This window comes from Monodelphis domestica, chromosome 4 (genome assembly GCF_027887165.1).
Source record: "Monodelphis domestica isolate mMonDom1 chromosome 4, mMonDom1.pri, whole genome shotgun sequence".
Taxonomy (NCBI): Eukaryota; Metazoa; Chordata; class Mammalia; order Didelphimorphia; family Didelphidae; genus Monodelphis; species Monodelphis domestica.
The window spans coordinates 444,395,751-444,413,703 of NC_077230.1; the positions used below are offsets into that span (position 1 = coordinate 444,395,751).

The 17,953-nt window shown below is 39.1% G+C and overlaps 1 protein-coding gene across 1 annotated transcript; it reads left to right on the forward strand.

Moving 5' to 3' along the window:
• The first annotated feature begins 5,949 nt into the window (after positions 1-5,949).
• LOC103097542 (epididymal sperm-binding protein 1-like) lies at positions 5,950-17,496 on the forward strand. The gene is made up of 4 exons (XM_056826299.1): positions 5,950-6,297; positions 6,560-6,617; positions 6,979-7,158; positions 17,429-17,496. The coding sequence occupies exons 1-4, from the start codon at positions 5,959-5,961 to the stop codon at positions 17,494-17,496; spliced, it is 645 nt and encodes a 214-aa protein (XP_056682277.1). The 5' UTR covers positions 5,950-5,958.
• Positions 17,497-17,953: the final 457 nt, after the last annotated feature.

Sequence of the window (17,953 nt, forward strand, 5' to 3'; positions counted from 1 at the left end):
CCAATGATTTTCTTGCTTTCAATTTTATTAATCTCTCACTTGATTTTTAGGATTTCCAGTCTGGTGTTTAATTGGGGATTAAAATTTGTTCCTTTTCCAGTTTTTTTAGTTGCATGCCCATTTCATAGGTATGCTCTTTCCCTATTTTATTGATGTAAGCATTTGGAGAATATAAATTTCCCCTTAATTACTGCTTTGGCTAAATTCCATAAATTATGGTATATTTTCTCCTCATAGTTATTCTCTTTATTGAAATTATTAATTGCTTCTATACGTTTTTTACACACTCATTTTTTAGAATAGGATTATTTGTTTTCAAATTAATTTCTAATCTTTGTACTGTCCTTTGTTGAATGTGATTTTTATTGCATTGTGTCTAAAAAGGATGTTTTCAGTATTTTTGCTTTTCTATTCCCATTCAGTTTTCTCCAGAGGTCTATCATCAAACTTTTCTAAAATTGTATTTACTTCCTTAACTTCTTTCTTGTTTATTTTCTATTTATCTACTTCAAAGATGAGAAGGTTGAGGTCCCCCACTACTATTGTTTTACTATTTCTGTAACTAATGTAACTACTGTTACTCATGTATCTTTTCCTTTAGGTATTTTGTTGCTATGATGCATATACCTTTTGGTGCATATATGGTTAATATTGATATTACTTCATTGAGCTTATCAAAATATAATTTCCTTCCTTATCTCTTTTAATTAGATCAATTTTTACTTTTGCTTTTTATGAGGTCATGATTGTCTACCCTGCTTTTTTAACTTTAACTGAAGTGTAATAAATTCTGCTCTAGCTCCCTATCTTTTCCTCTCAGTGTGTCTCTGTGCTTTAAATGTCTTTCTTGTAGACAGTATATCATAGGGCTCTGATTTTTAATACATTTTTCTATTCTTTTGTCTTTTATGGATGAGTTCAACCCATTTGTGTTCACAATTATGATCGCTGTGTTTCTTGCTGTCTTATTTTCCCCCTGTTTATCCCTCCCTCTCCTTTCAGTCTTTCCCTGTTCCCAAATGTTTTGTTCCCATCATTACCTCTCTCAATTCATCCTCCCTTTTGTCTGTCTCCCCTTTCTTTTATTCCCAATCCCCTATCAAGTAAGACAGCTGACTGAATGTGGATGTCTTTCCCACTTTGAGCTAATTTCAATGAGAGTAAGGTTCAAGCATTGCAGGCCAACCCTCATCTTCCCCTCCATTGTGCTGATATTTACCTGACTCTTCATGTGAGATAATTTACTTCCATCTTTCCTTTTCTCTTCTCTCAGTGTATTCCTCTTTCTTACCTTTTAATTTTTTTCCCTTACATCTCATCCTATTCAATTTACTCCCTTCCTTTTATGTATATGTCTTCTCACTACCACAATAGTAATAAATTCTTAAGCTTAAGTACTTCAAGTACCTTGGGTACTGTCTTTGTACCTTAAGTATCTCTAATATCATAGACATTTTTTGTATCTTGATTATCATCTTCCCAGGCAGAAATGTAATCAGCTTAACCTTATTGCATCTCTTAAGTTTTCACTTTTCTATTTGCTTTTTTATGTTTCTCTTGTGTTTTTAATTTGATCTTCAAAAATTTTTTAAATTCTGATGTCATCAGGAATGCCAGAAAGTATTCTATTAAATATCATTCCCCCCACCCTGAGGATTATGCTTAGTTTCGTTGGGCATGTGATTCTTAGCTATAATACTACATCTTTTGCTTTTCAGAATATCATATTCCATGTTCTCTGATCCATTAATGCATAAGCTCCCAGATCCTGTGTAATCCAGAATTTGGTAACATGATATTTGAATTGTTTCCTTGTGGCCACTTGTAATACTTCTTCCTTGGCCTTGGAGTTCTGGAATTTAACTATAATAGTCCTGGGAGTTTTTTATTTGGGATCTCTTTTAGGAGGTGATCAATGGATTCTTTCAATTTGTATTTTCCCCTCTGTTCAAGGATATCAGGGCAGTTTTCCTGGATGATTTCTTATAATATGGTGTGCATGCCCTTTTTTTTTTTATCATGGTTTTCAAGGAGTTCAATGATTCTAGAATTATCTCTCCTGGATCTATTTCTAGGTCAGTTGTTTTTCCAATGAGATAGTTTAGATCTTCTTTTTTTTAATCCTTTAAAATTTATTTTATTATTTCCTGATGTCTTATGGAGTCATTAGCTTCCATTTGCCTAATTCTAATTTTTAGGGAGCTATTTTTTTCCTTAGGCTTTTTTATTTCTTTTTCTCTTTGACGCATTCTAATCTTTAAGGAGTTGTTTTTTATTTTTTTTTTTAATTTTAGCAAACCATTGACTCTATCAATTCTCTTATTATTTGATTTTTAAATTTCTTTTAAAGTTCTTTTCAGAAGTTCTTTGGGGACTGACACCCTTTCATACTTGCCTTTGAGGCTTTATATATTTCCATTTGGGCATTATCGTCCTTTTCCAAGTTTGTTTTCTAATGTTCCTTGTCACAAAAGTAACTCTCTAAGTTTTGTTTTTTCTTTTACTCATCTTTCCGTTTTTTTCCCATTATCTTGTCTATACATTGAAGTTCTGCTTTGTTCCTGGGGTAGAGGGAACACTGTTTCAAGTTTGCAGTATAGTTGACTCTTGGTATTTAGGGTAGGTTCAGCTGCCTTTGGGTCCCAAAGTGCACTTCAGGATGGGAACTCTAGTTGGCTTGCTGTGGGGAGGCTTGCAGCTGTTTTGTCTACCTTGATTCCACCCCACCCCCGCCGTTGCCAGCTCCCCTGGTATCTCCTGTTTGAGGCTGGTCCCCACTCTGCTGGTACCTTTCCTCAGACTTTGTGCTGTGGGCTGATGCTTTGCTGGTTCTCCTAGTGTTGTACATTTGTACATGCTAGGCTACTTTCCATTCCCACCCTAGTGAGATGGGACCTTTCTACTTTCCTTTGTTTTCAAGCACTTTTTTCTTTTGTGTGTGGATATTTGGAGAAGCTTTTGGGCAAGCTCAGAGCATTCCTTACTCTGCCATCATAGTTCCTAGAAGTAAAAGATCCAGCCATTGCTGAACTAGTTTTCCAGTGTCAGGCTTTTTCCTCTGTATTTTACTCACTTGGGGAGATTTTTTTCTTGATGGTTCCTACAAATTGAAGCTCAGCTCCATTCCTATGGTGGAAAGAGTATTGTCCCAAATTTGTACTGTGGTCTATTTTGGTGCTTGGGATCAGCTTGGCTGTTTCTTGGATTCTAGAGTGAGCACTTTGCTGCAGGGTCTGGTTGTCTTGCTGTGGAAAGGTTTGTAGATTTTGTATCCTGATACTGCTTGTGCTAGATTGTGTTTGGGTTGCACCCTCTCCCCCTAAGACTGGACCTTGTTGGGCTTAATTCCTTCCATTGCTGCCCATGCTGAGTCACTCTGAATTGTGCTATTGCAGTTCCTCCTCTTGCCACTTGTACTGTATTGTTTTCACTTCTGCTCTCCCTCTGCTGAGGCTGACCTGAACCCAGCTATGTTCTTCTCTTGCAGCTTGCATTGCACTATACCCAAGTTTCACCTCAGGGTCCTGGACCACATGCTCCCCTCCTACCCCAGTGAGATGGGCCCTCCTTGCTGTCCCTCCACACTGTTGTGGACTAGAGCATTGCTTCATCCTGTCTTCTGTTGGTTCTGCCACTCCAGGAGTCAGTTTGAGATTGTGTGTGTGTGTGTGTGTGTTGGGGAGGGTTCATCTGGAAGATGGTTGTTGAGCTTTGATCATTCCTTGCTCTGCCACCTTCACTATGGGAAGTGGAAGTTGTAACCATCAATCCATTCAAAATGAAGCACTTATTAAGCACTTATTGTCTGGGTCAGGCACTGTACTAGATACTTGGGGATAGAAAGGTAAAAAAAGAAAACAATCTCTGCCCTCAAAGGACTTAAATTTGATAGGCAGAGATATCAGTTTAATTCCTTAATTTGATAGCTAGAGAAAGTGAGGTTCCTAAAGGAAAAGGGATCCACTCAATTTGCCTGATCTAGGAGGAGGTAATCTAGTCCCACCCTTTTGTTTTGCAGATGGAGAAATTGAGCAGAGAAGAGATTTGGGGAAAGTCACATGTTTGCTAGACTAACATTCCAGCCAAGTCCCCCAAGGCTATTTTCTGTAGTTCCCAATAGTGCTGGGGAACAGCATATGCATACTAATAGGGAGGAGATAAATGGGAGGATTTGGGGAGGGACAGGTAGGGCTTGTGGGAATAAAATCCAGAGGGGGTCTAGAACAAGAGATCGACTACCACAGGGCTTTAGACTGAGATGATTCTGGGGAGAGGATCACTGGCAGGCTGGGTGTGCCTATTCTTCTGCCTCCATGAGGCCAATGCAGGTTAGGGAGGTTGCAGGGGGTAGATGAGGGAGGTGAATGAGTGCAGAGATAGAGAGGGCAATGCTCTGAGAAATATGTTTGCTCACTTCCTTGTTACATTGCAGGTTTGACCAGGTATAGAAACATTCGACCCCCTCCAGGTAAGAAGAAAATCAGACTTGTTGCTTGGGGAGAATAAGGGACCAATTTATCCCTTCTCCTTCTATCCTTGGTGGGGCTGACATATGGGCACTGCAGGCACTTTTCTTCCTCCCAGGTCTAGTTATCTTTCTCTCCTGTATATTACCAGCATCTCTACTTCCATCTTCACCAATGCTATCTCCTACCCCTCTTTGAACCTTGCCTTGAATGTTGCTCCAATACTAGTACTATCCCTCCTCCTATCCTTAGCCCAATGACCAATGGAGTCCCTACTCCAAATAGTAATGTTATCCTTATTTCTAATATTTACCCTTCACCTACCCTGAGTAGCAACCAATCTCTAATAGTATTACTGCTATTGTCTCCATTCTTAGTCCCACTTCTGCCCCTAGACTTTTACATTTAAATTGCATCATTAACATTTTCTCCACGGATTTTTTAAATTTAGAAAATCAACAGAACAATGAATCAAGCTCTGATTTGTAGCACTTTCTGCAATGTAAAGGCTGACACTGAAAATTTAACTGTCCTTTACCCCAGGATAGGAGAGGGTGGAACTGGGTAGAAACAGTTATTAGAGCCAAGAAAAAAATTCCCAGTATTTAGAGCTGTTGGAGACCTTAGAAATGATATAATCTATTTTTTTAATAGATAAGAGTTTTGTCTAGGGGAGGGGTGTGATATGTTTAAGGTCATACATGTACAAAGAGGCAGACCCAACATTTGAACCCAGGTCTTCCTACATCAAATCCAATATTCATTATGTTTTACTATGTTCCAATCCAAATTAGGATGAACTGGGGAATGGAGTCCATAACCAATACCTTCCCCAAGTTCATCCTGATTTCCCCTTTGTAGAGTTATGTGGTGTCATGATGGAGAAAGTTGGTATTAGAGTGTATACTCAATCCTTTGCTTCCTTTGGGCACTCCAGAGATCTTTACCACTGGAGGCAGAGGCTGGGGCTAAAATAAGGAGGATTAGAAGGATGTGTGTGTGTGTGTGTGTGTGTGTGTGTGTGTGTGTGTGTGTGTGTGTGTGTGTAAACAGCCCAGGTCTGGGAATCAGGAAGATTCTCTAAGACTCCTTCCAGCTCAGATATTCTCCTAATGAAGCAGTCTAAGGTTTATACAATACTTTCAGCTCAACAGCTTTACTTCTATGAAGGTTAAATGACTTTTCCTTGGCCACAGCTGGTAAATATCAGGACTCCTGATCCAAGGGCTATCAAGCAACTCTCACTAATCAGGACTTCTCTCCGGTCCTGTGTTCCTTTTATTCTTTCTGGGCCTTGAAGAAATTCATCTCTAAGATGAGGTGGTGGGACTTTACCCTCTCCAAAGTCAGTCATTCTTCTTCCATTCAGTAGAGCTCTGAGATCTGGGACACCTGGGCCCTTTTTAAGTGAGGGCACATTCAAGGTGGGCTCACCTGGCAGTCTACACCTGGGTATGGAAGAAGAAGGGACTGAGGAAGTTTGGGGTAATGGATGGTCGAGAAGCAGATGCCTTTGGATCCTGGGCTTACCCCATTCCAGCCAGCACTGATCTTTTCTCTAGAGAGACTCCTCAGGCCATGTGCCTTTCCATTCATCTATCAGAATGTGAAGTATGACCACTGCACGACAGCCAATAGTGATTATGCCTGGTGCTCAGTGGAACACATCTTCGATGGGAAGTGGCGCTACTGCACCAGTACAGGTGAGTCACTCTGTCATTGTTTTGGTTTCTGTGCCACCCCCTCCCCAATTCCCTCTCCCATAGATTTCAAGAACAGAGCCATCATCCATCTGGAACTGAGAGAATTCTGCTATGGAACATTCTTTACTGTGGTTTAAAAACCCAACCACCTGAGTACATTTGGGGAGTATGTGCCAAGAGAGCAGTCCCTGAGAAAACGATTGGGGGGTCTTAGTGGCCTGAAGCACAATGTGTGTTTCCAGTGTGAGATGTTAATATCCCACAGAAAGCTAATTGCATATTTGAAGGCAGGGAAAGAGTAGTGTCCAGAAACAAGGAGGGTAGCAGTTCCTCTGTCCTCTGCAGCTCTGCTCTTTGGTATCATGTTCAGTTCTAGGCTCCCCACTTTAGGAAGAGCAAGAGCAAGCTGCAGAGGGCCTCGAGCCTGTGCCATATTGGAATGGGAGATGTTTGGTGCAGAGAAGGGAAGATATTTGTCTTTGAGTATTCAAAGGGCTGTTGGGTTTAGAAAGATTCGGCTTCTTCTGCATGGCCCTAGAAGAGAGAGCTAGAGGCAACAGCGAAGGAAGGCAAGAGGCAGATCCTAGAAATGAGTTATGGGGAAATGAAATGAGCCACCTGAGAGAATCATGAAGCCCCATGACTAGAGGACTTGGAGCAAAGGCTGCATGCCCCCTTCTGGACGGGATATGTACTCAGGCACATACTAGACTAGCTGGCCTCATTGCTCTCTGACCAAAGGAGCCTTTGGTCCAGGGAGCTTTCCTGAGGCTGTATTTACTCTGTGCCAACCCTCTGAACCTTCACAGACCCCCCACCATGTATGTTTCCATTCCTCTTCGGGTCAAAGTGGTATCATGACTGCACGGCTGATGGGTATGTACTGGGCAAGACCTGGTGTGCCCTGACACACAACTACAACTTGAACGGGTTGTGGAAACAATGCTCACCCAATGGTAAGAAGGCAAGGGGTGGGAGCCCTCTTCTGAGCAGGGAAAAAGGAGAAGAGAGAGAGAGAGAGAGAAAGAGAAAGAAGAGAGAGAGAGGGAGAGGGAGAGGGAGAGGGAGAAAGGAAAGGGATTTATTAAGCACTTGCTGGGTTGAAGTGCTATGCTGAGAGCTGGGGATAGAGATATAAATGGGAAATTGACCCTTATCTCATGGGATTCACACTCGAAGAAGAGGCATTTCTCTTTGGAGGGAAGAGTTTCTGGAGTTGGGGGTATTTCAGTTGGGCTTCCACAGTGAGGAGAGTAGAGGGGACATTCCAGATACCAGAGGGCATCTCACCTAAAGCAGCCCAATCCATGGGCATAGGTAATGTAAGGGAGGAGAGGCTGAAGGAACCAAGCAACGGTATGTCCGAGTGGAAGGGTCCTTGGGACTAAGGAACCAGGGGAACTGGGCTTGGATTTTATCTCTACCACAAACCACCCCAGTGAATTTGGCCCAGTGTCTTTTTCTCTGAGACTCAGCTGCTTTCTTGAAGGCACTAGACTTGAAGAGAGGAAGAACCAGGTTCAAATCCCCCCTCAGACACTTAGTAGCTGTGTCATTCTAAGCAAACGACTAAATCTCCCTGTGTCTCAGTTTCTGCACTTGTAAAAGGAGGGGATCAAACTTAATTGCCTCCAAAGACTCCTTTAGCCCTAAATCTATTATCTTCTAAAATGAAAAGGTTAAGCTATTTGGTTTTAATGTCCTATTTAACTCTGAGATTCTTTGGTTCTAAGTCTTGGGCTCTTAGTTTCTTCATCTTTAAAATGAAGTTGGATAATAAAATCTCAATGGTCATCGCAGGATTTCCTAATGGTCTTCATAGGATCTCCCAATATCCAAAGATACTCTGGGAGGAGCAGAGCCCCAGTCTCTGGGAGGGAAGTAATTATTTGGTCTCAGACTTGGCTAGAGTGACATAGGTGGGCCCAGAGCAAGCTTATGACTCCCATTCTTTTCTCCTTCACAGATTTATGAAGAGAAGACCCTTTTGCCACAGCCTGTCCTTCTAGCAGATCTCAGCCCCTCCTCTTATCCTGATGAGTCTCTGGAACCCCCAGCCCTACACTGTAGATCTCACTTATGGGGCACAGGCTCCCAGGCCCCTAGGAATCATGGGGAAATACTGACCCATTCATTCTGTGAATACTCCACTGGGTAGATACTCCCTGTGCTCTGCTGTCTTTCCTCTGGTTTTTTCCTTGCATGGGCAGTACTATGGCTTTCCTTCTGTTCTTTCTTCTTAGCCTGTCTTTCCTACCCTCAAGGATTCTTTTAATTTACCTACTGGACCAGAAAATGTAGGGCAAAACGGAACCTTAGAATCTAGCATGTCTCAGTATTGGATACTACAGCAGAGGAAACTAAGGATGGAGTGAAAATGTCTTCATTGGTTGCATGCTAAAACTATTTCTCCCCCAACCTTATTTCTTATGCTAAGAAAATTCTTCTCCTTAATCCCATCCCCATCCCGAACCCCTTTTCCCTTCTCACTGCATTGATTTCTGTTGAGGAGCTGCTTTTTGAGAGCCAGAAGTAGCAGAGAGAAGAGAAAACTTGAGTCTGGGGGAAAGACCTTTAAGTGTCTGATACTTCGCTGGGATGAAGATGCTCTGATGACTAGAGACTTTGAATCTCTAAAGAGATAAGACATTGGCACCCCAAACCCTCTATCTGAGACAACATGTCCTTGCTTCACCCCAAGGAGTGGTAAGGACTAGAGCAAGGGGAACCCCTGACTGACTATTGAGTCACTATTCACAGCCTGAAGAAAGACCTCATCAGGCATCATGAGATCTTCCTCAAGTAAGGGTTCAAGCCCTTGGGAGTTTTGAATTTGAGTCCTGGCCATTAGCATGAAATGGAGATTCCCAGTTTCTTAACCAATCCTCGAGGTTCTACTGTGCGTGTGGTGACATTCATTTTTATTGTTTTTACATCCAGAATAAACAAATGTTAAGAAATGAAACTTCTGTCCTGTGTCATTTTTTGGGAACATGCATACAACAATGACAAAGCTACCATGTTTGTTGGGATCTTGTAGCATACCAGGCATATTGGCAAGTATGATTGATGTATTGATATTGTACTACCAGACATATGGTCAGACCTTGATGTTAAAGGGACAGTCCTAGGATTTTTTCAGTTACATGTAGAAACTCTTTTTGACAATCATGTTTGACATTTTAAAATTCAGATTTTCTCCCTTCTCCCTTGCCAAAGTGAATAGTCTGATACAAGCTATATGGGTGCTTTTGTGTAATGCATATTTTCATATTTCTCATGTCATGATGAAAGACACATATCACACATATGACAGAAATCTCATGAAGGTAACAGTGGAAAATGGCAGGCTTTGATCTGGGCTCAGATGCCCATAGTTACTTTTTTGGCTATGGATAGCATTTTCTTCATGAGTCCATTGGGGTAGCTTGGAGATTTGCTTTGCTGCTGATGGTTTAGCCCTTCACGGTTGATACTTGTATACTATTTCTGGTCCTATATACAGTGTCCTCCTGGTTCTGCTCACTTCACCTTACATCAGTTCCTAGAAGTCTATCCAGGTTTCTCTTAATTCATCCTGTTCATCATTCCTTACAGCCCAATAGTATTCTATTACAACCATATACCATGACTTGTTCAGCCATTCCCTGAATAATGGACAGCCCCCATAAACTCTTGTTTTGTTTTGTTTTGTTTCGTTTCCCCCCATAAACTCTTAATAAATGTTTGTTTCCTGATCGATACTCAAGCTCAAATTGTGAAAAATGGGGATAATAATGACAATATTACCCACTTCACAGACTTGTGAGAATAAAATGACATAATGTATGTGAAATGCTTTACTCATCTTATAGAACTAGGTAATGATCTTTCTCCTTTGAGCAGGCTGTTCCAACAAGGCAGCACTAAGAGTAAAGATGTGAAAACTCAGGCATTCTAAGCCCTAGAGCTGTGAGAAAAGACAGACTTGGAAAATTTGTGCTTTGAGCATCTGAAAGCCTACACTAATTCTTTGATTCTTATCTATTGTTTTGAGAAAATGTTTTTTCTTTTCCTTCTATGTATTTTAAATTTTATTTTAACTGGTCAGAAGAGAAATAGGAGGATTCAAGATGGCAGAGGAGAGTCAGGAACTCATCTGAACTCTCCCAACATTCCCCTCCAAACATCTTTAAAAGAATTTCTCAAATACAATTCTGAAGTAGTAGAGTCACGCAAAATATCCAAGTGAGAGGATTTTCCCTCCAAAAAATTTAAGAGTTTGGCAGGAAAAGTTTGTCATATTGGGCTGGTAGTTGGGCCAAAGTGCAAGGCATGTTACCCTTCAGCATTGTCAGCCTCAGGCCTTAGAAGAGACAGCAACAAGAGCTTTAAGAGTTCTCAGGCTACAGATGCCAAGGGATTAGACAACTGGTCAGAAGAGATTACAGAAGACCCTGGGTTTAGGACCCTGTTGCATTTTCCACACAAAGTTACAGGGTGAGGAGGAATACAAGTGATAACAGCTTCAGGAGTGTAGAGGCCCTGTGCACAATTCCAAAGTGGAGGAGAGTGTTTTTAGTCATTTTCAAGGAAGTAGAAATCCTGATCTCAGTTCCAGGGGAGAAAGGAGCAGTAGTGCTTCTGGCTGAAGGAGAGCAGGGAAATCAGCCATATTTTCAGGACCAAGAACAGCTCTAGGATTTGTGGCTACAGGGTACAAAGTACTTCCTGGATAAAAACCAGGGTACAGGACAGGAAATCAGTGACCACACCTCTCTTTAGATCCCGGCACCTTAGAAGCACTAAAAACTTACAAATCTCCAGAATTAGCTCTGAAAATAATAGCATGAAAAACCTGAAGTTTGGAACAGTGCCCCCTCCACACTGGGATCAGAGCCCAACTTTAATATGAAGTTATTCAAGAAATAGGCTAGAAAAATGAACAAACAGCAAAAAAAGGATCTGACCATAAAAAGGAAAGATCAAGACTCAAACTCAGAAGACAATTATGTTTAAACATCCACAAACAACACCTAAAAGGTAAAAAAAAAATGTGAATAGGTCACAAACCTAACAAGAATTCCTGAAGACCTTAAAAAGACTTTATATGATTTTTAAAAAATAATATAAGAGGCATAGAGGAAAGATTGGGGAAAGAAATGAATGATTCAAGAAAATAATGAAAACAAAAGTCAACAGCTTGGTAAAACAGACACAAAAATCCACTGAAGACAACTATTTAAAAAGCAGAATTGACCATACCCTTTGATCTAACAATACCATTACTAGGTCTGTATCCAAAAAAAGATAAAAAAAAAACAAGAAAAGAACCTATCTGTACAAAATTATTCATTGCAGCTCTTTTGTGGTAGCAAAGAACTGGAAATGAAAAGCTGATCATCAATTGGGGAATGGATGAACAAGTTGTAGTATATGGTAGTGATGGAATACTATTGTGTTGTAAGAAATGAAAGCAGGATGATTTCATAAAAATCCGGAGAGGCTTACACTAACTGATGCAAAATGAAGTGAGCAGAACCAGAAGAATATGCTATACAGTGACAGCTGTGAATCTTAAAACTGCTCAGACTCTACTTCAGAAGATTTGATTAAGCTATTCCCCATTTGTAACAATGGAGGTACTTGATCAGGAATTTATTGAGAACTTTAAAATTACTCCACCCTGCTCAGACAGTGCCTTAGGGAAAGATAAAGTTATAAACTCTTGATTGAACAATGAAAGTCCCCAACTCATACTTATAGTGAAGCAAAAATCCTAAGCTAGGTCTATTTTAGATCTAATACAAAAGGGTGCTAAGTACCTATAAAGGTTAAATTAATCACTAAAAGGTCAAGCAACTTACAAAGGGCGAGTTTAGCAGAGATGTGAAATACTCAGAAGATATAATATACCCAGAGAAGGTGAGAACTAAAGAGTGATGAGAAATACGAATGGGCAGTCCTGGGAAAAAGCATCTACTATGATTGGTAGATGTGAAAATTTAGGGGAGGTGACATAAGAGAATATTCTCTTTAAAAGGAGCTCTCTGAACTCAGTTCAGGAGTTCGGGAGTTCAGAGAAAGGTCTCTGAACTCAGTTCAGGAGTTGAGGATTTCAGTGAAGGACTAGAGCTTGATTGGGATGATCTTGTGGTGAGTGATAAAGACTGACTTGCTCTCCCTTAAGGCTCAGGCCTAAGCCATATGGTCTAGGCCTTTTCTACTATTTCTCTCTTTCTCTCTCTCTCTCTTCCCTTAATTCCTTCATTTGTATTAATTAAAATCTCCATAAAACCCAGCTGACTTGGGTATTTTCATATTTGGGAATTTTCCCAAGGTGACCATTTATTTTTAATATAAATCAAGACACTGAAAATTATCTTTACAGTTTGGCTAAAACCTTTATAGTTTTGGCAATTCACAGTCTTGGCAAACCACATTTTTGCGGTTACACAGCAAGATTTCTTAATGAACAATTGGATGACCTAATTATTCTCAGGGTTGCAGTAATTAAAGAAAATCCCAGAGACTCATGATGAAAAATGCCATCTGCTCTCTGAGAAAGAACTGATGGAATCTGAAAGTAGATTGAAATTTACTATGTTTTGTTTGAGATCTCCCACAAAATGACTAATATAGAGAAATGTCTTATGAGATTGACATGTAAAATCTACATCAGATTGTTTACCTTATGGAAGAGGATGCGCAGGGAGGAAGTAGGGAAGGGAAGATCAAAAGAAGGAAGAAAATTGGAACTCAAAACTTTAAAAAATAAATGTAAAAAGTCATTTTTATATTTAATAGGGGGAAAATAAAATAAATTCTATTTTTTTAAAGTAGAATTGGCTAAATGGGAAAAGAGGCAGAAAAGCTAACTGAAGAAAATAATTCTGTAAAAATTAGAACTGAATAACTGAAATCTAATGTATCCATGTGACATCAAGAAAAAAAAAACAAACAAACAAAAAACCCAAGTCAAAAGAATGAAAAAATAGAAGAAAATGTGAAATGTCTATTTGGAAAAAAACCCCAGCTGATCTGGAAAGTAGATTGAGGAGAGATAATTTAAGAATTATTAGTCTACATGAAAGCCATGAAAAAAAATAGTCTAGATATCATATTTCAAGAAATTATCAAGGGAAATTACTCTGACATCCTAGAATGAGAGAGTAATTAGAAATTGAAAAAAACTCCCAATCACTTCCTGAAAGTTATCTCAAAATGAAAACTCCTAGGATTATTCTTTTTTTTTTTAAAAACCCTTACCTTCCGTCTTGGAGTCAATACTGTGTATTGACTGCAAAGCAGATGAGTGGTAAGGGCTAGGCAATGGGGGTCAAGTGACTTGCCCAGGGTCACACAGCTGAGAAGTGTCTGAGGCCAGATTTGAACCTAGGACCTCCCATCTCTAGGACTAGCTCTCAATCCACTGAGGTACCCAGCTTCCCCCCTCCTAGGATTATTCTTGCTAAATTCCATAATACCCAAATCAAGAAAAAAAATATTTTAAGCAGCCATAAAGAAGCAATTAAATATTATGACGCTACTGTCATGATCACACAAGATTTAGTGTTTCCACATGAAAGGATTGGAGGGCTTGGGATATGATATTCCAGAAGGCAAAGGAGCTAGGATTATAACCAAAAATAGCCTATTCAACAAAACTGAATATCATTCAGGGGGAAAATGGATCATTGATGAAAAGTAGGACTTGTAAGCATTCTTGATGAAAAGACCAGAACAGAATAGAAAATTTGACTTTTAAACACAAGACTCAAGAGGAGCATAAAAAGATAAACAGGAAAGAGAAATCACAAGAGAGTCAATAGTCAAACTATTTATATGCCTATATGGGAAGATTGCACTTATAACTTCTAAGCATTTTATCATTATTAGGGCATTTAGAAGGATAATACATAGATAGAGGGCATGGGTGTGAGTTATCTATGATGAGATGATTAAGGGGTGAGAGAAAGGAATGCATTAGGGGAAGGGGGAAGGAGAAGGAGAAAAGAGAAAACTGTATCACATAAAAGAGGCATGAAAGCAATAATTTACAATAGTGGGGGAAATGAGTAGATGATGAGCAACATTTGAATCTTACTCTCATCACAACTGGCCAGAAGAGGGAATAACATACACAAGTTGTTTGGGCATAGAAATTTATCTTATTCTACAGGGACATAGGAGGGAATAGGGTATAAAAGGATGTGTAATTCGCAGAGGGAGAGTGGATTAAAGAAGCAATGATCAGAAGCAAAACGGGATTTTAAGGACAGATACTATAAAAAGAGAGAGAGAAAGATAAACAGGGAAATCAGGATGGGGGCAAATGCATAGTAATTGTAACTGTGAGTATCAATAGGCTGAATTCACACATGAAACAGGCAGTTAGCAGAATGGATCAAAAACCACAAAAAAAAAAACACTTGAAATAAAGAGAAATCAAGTTAAAACAAATGGCTAGAGAAAACTCTATTATGCTTTAGCTGAGTTTTTAAAAAGCAGAAGTAGCTGTGTGACTCTAAGCAAGCCATTTAATCCCAATTGCCTAGCCATATCACTACTCTGCCTAGGAACTAATACTTAATATTGATTCTAAGACAGAAGGTAAGGGTTTTTATTTTTCTTTTTTAAAAAGAAAAGCAGGAAAAGCAATTGTAATTTCAGATAAAGCAACAGAAAAAATAGAAATACTCCCAAAGAAATAAACAGATACCATTGACATTGAAATCAAATCAATACTAAACATATATTCAGGAAATGGTATAGCATTCAGATTATGAAAGGTAAAGTTAAATGAGTTACAGGAAGAAATAGACAGTCAAATCATACTAGTAGAGGAACCCAACTTTAGAACTAGATAAACTTAACCACAAATAAACAAGAAAGAAGCTAATGAGATGACTGGAATTTTAGAAAAAATAGATATGTTATGCCTCTGGAGAAAATTAAAATCAAAAGGAAATGCAAAGTATACATTTTTCTCAGCTCAACATAGCACCTTCATAAAAATTGACTGTACAATGGGGCATAAAAACCTCACAACTCAATGCAGAAAACAAGAAGTATTAAATGTATCCTTTTGAGATCATAATGTGATAAAAAGTACAGTTTAATAAAGGATAGTAGAAATACTGATGAAAAATTAATTGGAAACTAGATATGCCTTATTCTAAACTTTCTGGATTCAAAATAATAAGTTACTGTCTAGAACATCTAGAACATTTTTTCCCTTAGGAAACAGGTCTCTAAAAGCACTTTATATCCTTTAAGTTATAACTGATCAGGTTGGGATGGGGGAGGATAAAGGGGAAGAGACTGCCCATGGTCTCATGTGAAATTGCTATATATGCTATAAATATCCTTTTCATTTGAAAAGCAGTGGTTTTTTTATGATATTGTACTTGAGTTAAAGACTAAAAATAAAATTTGGGTGGCATCAATGCAAAAATAAATTATCCAAAAGAAAGATTAGGTCAAAGAACAACTTATCAAAACAATACATCATTTCATAAAAGAGAATGACAACAAGGGGACAAGATACCAAAATTTATGGGATGCCACCAAAGAAGCACTTAGAAAGAGAGAGAAAGAGCAGGACAATGAATTGGGCACGCAACTTTAAAAAGTAGAAAAAGAATAATGAAAAACCACCAATTTTCTGTCAAGTTGGCAATCCTGAAAATTAAAGGGGAGATTAATGAAACTGAAATTAAATCATTAAACTAATAAATAAAATTAGGAAATATTAAAAAAAAAGTATAGAGGCTCAAGAGCAATGGTTTCAAATAGATCAACTTGCCCTGCAATTTCTAGCCTACAGAATTGATTCTAGGAACAGGTTTTTAGTAAATGAGTGCCACCTAGTGGTAATACATATGATCTATCTATCCTTTCCTTCTTCCTTTTAAAAATTTAATTATTATTTTTATATTTTAATAATTATTTTCTGACATTTTGTTACCTATGTTTTTTCCCTCCTTCCCATCCCTTCCCCCTCCTCAAAACTACAGGTAATATATGTTGTACATGTATTATCATGCAATACATATTTGTGTTGAAAATGTAAAAGAAGACACATGCCACTTATACTAGAGAAAAATTCAGGGAGAAAATAAAATGAAGAATGGCATATTTCAATCTGCATTAATACTTCATCAGTTATTCCTATGGAAGTGGAGATCCTTTTTTGTCATGCATTCCTTAGGATTGTCTTGGATCCTTGCAGTTAAGTCATTCACAGTTGATCATCACACTTATTGCTGTTACCATGTACAACATTCTCCTGGTTCTGCTCACTTCACTTCAGATCATTTCATAGAAGTCTTTCTAGTTGTTTTTGTGTGTGTGACTGTCTTGTTCATCATTTTTTATGGCCCAATAGGGTTCCATTACAATCACATACCACAACTTATTCAGTCCTTCATTCTTGAATTGATAAGTAATCCTTTAGCTTCTGGTTCTTTGCCACCATAAAAAAGTTGCTCTACATATTTTTGTACAAGTACGTCCTTTCCTCCTATCTTTAATCTCTTTGGGATACAGACCACGAGTGATATTTCTGGGTCAAACAGTATGCACAGTTTTATTACCCCCTATCCCAACACACACACAAGAATGGAATGGGAGATGATGAACCCCCAAACCCTCAATAAATGTGATCCATACCTGAGGCCATTCCAATATCCCCAAGTTATTCCACCAGCTATTAGTCTATTCCATAAGCTCTGAGGCTATTTTATCAGCCCTTGTACCATTCCATCAGCCCAGGTCTGTGTTGGCAAAGGCATGGCATGCATGCCCTGGCATGCTGGAAGAGGCTGCTCAATTCTCCACCATGCCTGAGGATATTTTCTTTCATGATTCACCCCTCTGTCCAGCAGTCCAATGTGAGCACTTCCCCCCTTAGCTTTCTGGGGTAATGTGGAGAGCTCACAGGCAACTTGAAGATGAAATGTGGGCATGCAGTCTCTAAAAGTTTCACCAGTGCTGGCCTAGGCTATTTCACCTCCTTAAACTTCTTTCAATAAAGACTTTTTTTCTTACAGAGAAAGCTTTATTTACATGGGAATTGGGTGGGGAAGTGGAATAGGGATAGAGAAAGATAAGATTCAAATATTTAACAGCATGGAGACACAGCTGACAGTTTCAAAATCACCATCATCATCAATTTGCCCTTTTAGTATTCCTGTAAAGGGTCCTGCAGTCAGGGTGCATGGTGGGTATATGTAGGGGCCATCATTTCCAAAAGTGGACTATCTCACTGACCCCAAGCTTACTACCACCACCACCCTCACCACTACCACACTAAGGCCCTCTGGGATTACCAGGAACAGCTCTGAGGCATTTATGTACTTGGGGTGAGGGTGGGAAGGTTATGGAGAATTTCACAGGTTTAAAGCACTTGTGAATTTGAGTTGTGGTCATCTTATTAGATAATATGGAAAATGTTGAGAGAAAGGACAATAAATCTGACTGGATTTTTAATACAAGGAAAACCAGGAAGGGAGATAAGTAAGAGCAAGAACAATGATCTAGGAAATAAGAGATCTGGGTTCTAATCCTGGAATTGTCACTCACAATATGAGTTGTGGGCCATTTTTCTCAGGTATAAAATGTGAGAATTGTAGACGATTATTTCCCCAGGGTTCCTTACAGCAGACATTCCATGTTCTAAAAGTCCTTCCTAACTTGGACCTTTTTTTTTGTTCTAAGGTCCCTTCCAATTTAAGACATTCTATGAGTGTTATTTCATTGTCACTTGATTCCTCTAATCTAGGTCATAGAGTTCTTCCCAAA